Source organism: Suricata suricatta, chromosome 17, assembly GCF_006229205.1.
Source record: "Suricata suricatta isolate VVHF042 chromosome 17, meerkat_22Aug2017_6uvM2_HiC, whole genome shotgun sequence".
NCBI lineage: Eukaryota > Metazoa > Chordata > Mammalia > Carnivora > Herpestidae > Suricata > Suricata suricatta.
Genome location: NC_043716.1, coordinates 53,477,508 through 53,484,107, shown reverse-complemented (window position 1 = coordinate 53,484,107; position 6,600 = coordinate 53,477,508). Strand labels below are relative to the sequence as shown.

The 6,600-nt window shown below is 60.9% G+C and overlaps 1 protein-coding gene across 2 annotated transcripts in view; it reads left to right on the top strand.

Annotated features, from left to right (window-relative positions):
- The window catches only part of LOC115281494 (E3 ubiquitin-protein ligase TRIM47), a 14,136-nt gene extending 10,375 nt beyond the window's left edge, over positions 1-3,761 (top strand). The window contains exons 1-6 of one of the 2 annotated variants that reach the window (XM_029926851.1): positions 7-98; positions 1,143-1,238; positions 1,517-1,747; positions 1,861-2,059; positions 2,487-2,561; positions 2,816-3,761. In XM_029926851.1, the coding sequence (XP_029782711.1) occupies positions 1,182-1,238; positions 1,517-1,747; positions 1,861-2,059; positions 2,487-2,561; positions 2,816-3,456 (1,203 nt within the window). In that variant the 5' untranslated portion in view covers positions 7-98; positions 1,143-1,181 and the 3' untranslated portion in view covers positions 3,457-3,761. Of the gene's footprint in view, positions 1-6; positions 99-1,142; positions 1,239-1,516; positions 1,748-1,860; positions 2,060-2,486; positions 2,562-2,815 lie in introns of those variants that run through there. The other variant, XM_029926850.1, reaches the window with a different exon arrangement.
- The last annotated feature ends 2,839 nt before the right edge of the window (positions 3,762-6,600 follow it).

Sequence of the window (6,600 nt, the reverse complement as noted above, 5' to 3'; positions counted from 1 at the left end):
GCCGCGCGGAGCGCGTGTGCCTGTGCGAGGCCTGCGCCGCCCAGGAGCACCGGGGCCACCAGATAGTGCCGCTGGAGCAGGAGCGCGCGCTCCAGGAGGTGGGCACGGCCGCGGGGGCGCGCCGGGGCGGGAGAGGGCCGCGCGAGCCCGCCAAGGGCCCTGGATCGCCCCCGCCCTTTTCCCTGGCAGGGTCTTCACGCCTTCCTCTAACCTAAGACTCTCTGCTGTCGTTTCCAGTACTGACCATGTCATCCATCCAGTCGCTGGGGAACGTTCTGCTTGAGATGGGAATGGGGGTTGTGGGGGCCCAGTGTGAAGGCGAAAGGGACACGACGGGAAGGCAGGGGGCCTGAAGCCCGGGCCTGGGCCAGCGGGGACCTAAGGCAGGAGGGAGCAGCGCCAGGCCCGCGGGGGCCCCGCCGGCTGATTCTGGCAGCGCGGCGGCTGTTGCTCCAGGCCGGGTTCTTGCCGGTCCCTGCTCAGATTTGCCCTGGGCTGAGGCATCGGGTTTAGATGGGTGTGGCAGGCGACCGGAGTGTGGCAGAGGGTAGACCGCGCACACAGACCGCTCTTGTCCAGCTGTTCCGGGGGCCCGTGGTGGGAGCATGGGCACTGCAGTGGGTCCGCTACCTCCGCCCCCAGTTTCCTTTGGCTTCCAGCCCGGTCTTGGCGCCTCTGGCCTTGGGATTTTCCGTCTCTCCTGCCTGTAGCAGTGACTCATAAGACCCAGGGGACTTGCCCGGAATCCCCATTTTTTATGCCTGAATTGGGGACACAGACTCTTTGGGGACAGCGATCCCCAAGATAGCGGAATGCTCTCTCACACGGCGCCCACCCGGCTCTCTTGCTCTGCATCTTCCTCACTGAAGGAAGTTCTCCAGTGAGCGACACTGGAGAGCATGCATGGCCCTGTACCTGCCCACTGGTCAAAGAGGGGACACGAGCCAGCCAGCCTCTGCTTGCCTCGGGCACCAGCCTGGACCTGAGGCACCTCTGCCATTATTATAGGGTATCCTGGCCACTCTCGGCCCCACTTATGCACAGACACCACTCCTGGGTCATCCCTCTCTTCCTCCGTGGTGCTGCCTGGTAGGGCTGTGGCCTCTGTCAGTCCCCATGCTAATTAAGGATGTCTTTCACAGGCTGAGCAGTCCAAAGTCCTGAGTGCTGTGGAGGACCGCATGGACGAGCTGGGCGCCGGCATTGCACAGTCCCGGCGCACGGTGGCCCTCATCAAGGTCAGCCCCCACCCTAACTCGGTCCCCACGCAGTCCTAAAGCAGGCTGCTGGCAACGTGAGCTCGTGGCATGGTCTGGTCCTCCCCGCACAAGCCTGTGCTCAGAGAATTGCCTGCCGCCGACTGAGCGTGAGCGGCTCCCCCGACCTGGCATAGGGCATAGGTCCCCGGCAGCTCCAGCTAGCCCCGGTGTCCCCGCTAGAGGGCAGGGTGGGAAGGATGGGGCCAGGATAACGTTCTTCTCGCCCTCATCGTCGACCTCGGTGTGGTCCTGTGCAGAGCGCAGCCGCAGCAGAGCGGGAGAGGGTGAGCCGGCTGTTCGCCGAGGCTGCAGCCGTCCTGCAGGGCTTCCAGACAGAGGTGCTGGGCTTCATCGAGGAGGGCGAGGCCACCATGCTGGGTCGCTCCCAGGGTGACCTGCGGCGGCAGGAGGAGCAGCGCAGCAGGCTAAGCCAGGCCCGCCACAACCTCAGTCAGGTCCCCGAAGCCGACTCCGTCAGCTTCCTGCAGGTGAGAGCAGTTCTTACAGACCAGAGGGAGGGAGAAGGCAGCAGGTGCCTGGCCCCCAGGGCTGCGCCGTCCTCACAGCCAGCAGGGCCTTACTAGTCATCGATTTGCTGCAGGAGCTCCTGGCACTCAGGCTGGCCCTGGAGGAGGGGTGCGGCCCTGGGCCCGGCCCCCCGAGGGAGCTCAGCTTCACCAAGTCATCCCAAGCCGTGCAGTCCGTGAGAGAGCTGCTCACGGCCGCCTGTGCCAGCCAGTGGGAGCAGCTGCGGGGGCTGGGCAGCGATGAGGACGAGCTGCAGAAGCTGGGCACAGAAGGTGGGTGCCCTTCCCCACTGCAGTGATTCACCCTTCCCCGGTGTCCCCACCCAGGGCCCCAGGCCATTCAGGAGTGGAGGACGGGAACAGTGTGCCTGGTGGATGGTGGGGACCCAACTCCTACCAGTGAGTGGAGCCGCCACTCAGTAATGACCAGTCAGCCCCTTTGGCCACAGCCCAGGAGGGTGAGGGGGCTTCTCCTGGCCTGCCATCTAGTGGCTGAGGCCTGGGCGGGGAGGAGGTGAATCCGGGGGCCAACCCGAGGACCTGGCTTGGACGGAACACAGAGTGCCATATTTGGAGTTGTGCCTGGGAGCTTGGGATGCTGGGAGGAAGAAGGAGGAGAGGGTTTCAGTCACAGGTTCAGAGCAGGAGCACCTCGAGCTGCTGCCCAGCCACTCTCCCCCCACTGTCTCCTCTTCTGCAGCTGATGCTGAGTCCCAAGACCCCGATAGCACCAACAGCTTTGAAAGCGAGGCTCCCAGGGATTACTTCCTCAAGTGTAAGTAGGCACCTGCGCTCTCCCCTCTGCTCACCCGGGGCCCTGGCGAGGCTGCTGGGCTGGGCTCTAGCGCAGGAAGGCTTGGATTCCCCTTCCTCATTCTTAGGGTGAACTAGGTCAGCTCACTCTTGGCTCCCTCTAGTGGGGCCGAGTCGTGCTGGTTGCTGAGGGGGGGAGGTGGGCACCTAGGGGAGGGGCTGTTCCACCTGAGCCTGGCCCTGAGCCCTGCATCTCTCTCCCATCCCCGGGAGCAGTCGCCTACATCGTGGACCTGGACAGCGACACGGCGGACAAGTACCTGCAGCTGTTTGGAACCAAAGGGGTAAAGCGGGTGCTGTGTCCCATCAACTACCCCGAGTCACCCACCCGCTTCACCCACTGCGAGCAGGTGCTGGGCGAGGGGGCCCTGGATCGGGGCACCTACTACTGGGAAGTCGAGATCATTGAAGGCTGGGTCAGCGTGGGGGTCATGGCCGAAGACTTCTCCCCGCAAGAGCCCTATGACCGGGGCCGACTCGGCCGCAACGCCCACTCCTGCTGCCTGCAGTGGAACGGACGCAGCTTCTCCATCTGGTTCCGCGGGCTGGAGGCGCCCCTGTCCCACCCCTTCTCACCCACCGTTGGGATCTGCCTAGAATATGCCGACCGAGCCCTGGCCTTCTACGCCGTGCGGGACGGCAAGATGAGCCTTCTTCGGAGGCTGAAGGCCTCCCGGGCGCGCAGGAGCAGCTCCCTGTCCCCCGCCATCGAGCCCTTCCAGAGCTGCCTGGACAGCCATTTTGCAGGGCTCTTCACTAGCAGGCTGAAGCCTGCCTTCTTCCTGGAGAGTGTGGACGCCCATCTGCAGATCGGGCCCCTCAAGAAATCCTGCATATCTGTGCTGAAGAGGAGGTGATGCAGGGGGACACGGGGCCTCCTGGGAAGCTTGCTTCTCTGCACCCCCATCTTGCCCCAGGGAATGCACCTTGGGGTTCCCTCCATCCCCAGGCTTCTCCTCCCTGGAGGCCTCACCTTCCATACACTTGGCCTTCCCCGCAGACCCCTGGAAATGCCCTCAGACCCTGTCCCCTGTGGGCCTTGTTTCTGGGAGAGAAAGCCAGAGCTGGGACAGATCCAGGCCACCCCAAACCCCTCCTTTTCTGGGTTCCTGGGACAGTGCCTGGCACATAATAGGTGCTGAATAAACATCTGTTGAATGAATGACTCCTTTCTCCATCCTTCTCTCCACCCACCGAGAGTTCCTAAGACTTTTCATCTTTCCAGAGCTGGACTCCAAAGGCAGGAGGGGCCACAGTTCCTGTTGGTGGGGAGAGCCCTGGCTCAGCAGGAAGGGCCCGAAAAGAGATGCCTGCCCTTAGGGGCAGTTGACTCCCTAGTTCTGGGCAGGGGCAGCTAGAGGCGGTTTCCTCCTAGGGGCGCTGACCCCCCCCCCCAGTCATTCCGGCTGCCTGAGGGCTTTGAGGCCTGATTCCCACCAGGTATTTTCTTTTTTTAATTTTTTTAATGTTTATTTTTGAGAGAGAGAGAGCGAACATGAATAGAGGAGGGGCAGAGAAAGGGAGACACAGAATCCCAAGCAGGCTGCAGACTGTCAGCATGGAGCCTGACATGCGGGGTCCGAACCCACGAGCCATGAGATCATGACCTGAGCCGAAGTCGGTGGCTTAACTGACTGAGCCACCCAGGCGCCCCCATCCTGCCAGCTATTTTCATCCCTTGATGCCACAGCCTGATCCTAGCCCTGCCCATGGGGTCTGTGCCCAGGGTTAAACGCAGACAGCACACTGCCAAGAGCAGGGCACCACTCCTGGGTGTGGGCAAGAAAGTTCCAGACCTAGAGCTTCTTTCACACACACACACCTTCTCAGTTGGGGAGGCTTGTGGCTGAGTCCGCCCCAGGGTGTAGCTGGAGGCGAAGAACTTCTACAATAAAGGGGTCTCTGTCCTCTTCTGGAATCCGCCTCACCTCTCCACACATACCACCCCCCCCCACCCTGGGCCGTGGCCGGAACAGAGCTCCACGCTGGGGAGACCCAGGCCCGACGCCCCCCCCCCAGGTGATATGCTTCTCTCCCAGGAAGGCCCAGTGCCCCACTGCTGCCCACTGCTGCCGGACACCCACCCGAGCTCAGCCGGCTCCTGGAGACTGGGAGTGAGTGGGCGTGTCTCCAGGCCAGCCCCTCCTCCCCGGTTCTCCAAGGTCAGGTGGACCTAGAAAGGGTCCAGGCCAGGAGGGCAGGGACAGACGGAGGCCCCGCAGGCACTAGCCCAAGGTCAGACGGGACAATGGGTGAGTTATGCAGCCAGACGGCAAGGCCATACAAGTCCCGAAGGCAGCCTCCCTCTGCAGCTAAAAATAGCCCCTCCTTCGGAGCTCTGCTTCAGCCCCAGCAGCCAGGATGTTGTTTTTCCGGGTGGGGCCTCCTTGCTCCTGGTGCTTTGTGTTCTCAAACGGTTTCCGTGGCAGCCAGGGCCCCCAGCTCCCCAGAATGGGGAAGGCTGCTCCTGTCACCATCACAAACATGGAGAGAAGGCGGCCTGTCCAGTGCCCTCACCGCAGGCTGCAAGCCTCCTACCTTTCACAGAGCCCTCAGCTCTTCCGCCCCCAGCCTGGCCCGCCCCGCCGCCCACACTCCCCTTGCGAAGAACCCTCAGGGACCTGGCCTGTCACAGGGTGTGAGCTGGACGCTGGAGGCCCCTGCACAGGACTGGTGCCGCCTGGTTGAAATTCGGGCCTGGCTGCGTCCACAGCCTCAGCAGCCCTGCCACTTGCAGAGCCGTTCCCAGCTTCCAGAACTCAGGGAACCTCGTGCATCTTAAGGCCAAATCCCAGCATCAGCAGTTTCCAGCTCAGAGCAGGGGGTTGGCCCACCTGGGGCTGCACAAGCAGGCAGGGGGCTGGCTGGGCCAGGTTTCCGTGTTATCCCCAGTCCAGAGCGTTACCTGCATCCCTGCACTTCCTCCGAGTCCCTGGGCAGGGGGAGGGGGCGCTAGAGCTGGAGGGATGGTGGGTGTCTGAGACTCTCAGATCTGGAGCTCCAAGGGGGTACACTGAGGCAGGGCAGGCTGGCAGAGGAGGAGGAACAAGCCAGGGGGCCAGCCCCTCACCGCCCCTGCCAACATTTAAAGCAGAGCAGATAGTACGTGCTCCATCCAGTCTGCTCAAAAAGAGAAACTGTTTAAAAGAAAAAATATTAGCGGGGGCGCCTGAGGGGCTCAATCGGTTCAGCATCTGACCAGCTCAGGTCATCATCTCACAGTTCATGAGTTCAAGCCCCACATTAGGCTCTGTGCTGACAGTGAGGAGCCTGCTTGGGATTCTCTCTCCCTGTCTCTCACAGCCCCTCCCCTGCGTGTACTCTTGCTCTCTCTTTCTCTCAAAATAAATAAACTTAAAAACAAAAGAAGCACTGGGTGTTGTCTGGAAACCAATTTGACAATAAACTGTATTTTTTTTAAAAAGAAAAAAAAGGGGGCGCCTGGGTGGCTCAGTCGGTTAAGCCTCTGACTTCGGCTCAGGTCAGATCTCACATTCATGGGTTTGAGCCCCACATCAGGCTCTGTGCTGACAGCCAGCTCATTGCCTGGAGCCTGCTTCGGTTCTGTGTCTCTTTCTCTCTCTCTGCCCCTCCCCCTCTCATGCTCTGTCTCTCTCTGTATCAAAAATAAATAAAACATTTAAAAAAATTTAAAAAAAAAGTTAGAAAACCACCAATCTAGCCCAAACCTTATACTTCTTTCTTTTTTCTTTTTGTTCCAAATGAAGTAACTGAGGCCCAGAGATCTGCAGGAGCTGCCCAGGGTCACCCAGTCCAGGTCACCAGCTCCATGTTCCAGGTGTAGGTATGTCTTGTGCTTAGAAATGTCTAAACACACACACACACACCCATACCTCACACATACACACATTTCACACACACACTCGCTTCACACACATACACTCACACACCTCACACACACACACACACACACCCTGCTTCCCAAAACTGTCGCCTGTGTAAGAACTGCTCTCCTGGTGCCCCAGTTCCCAGGGCCACCA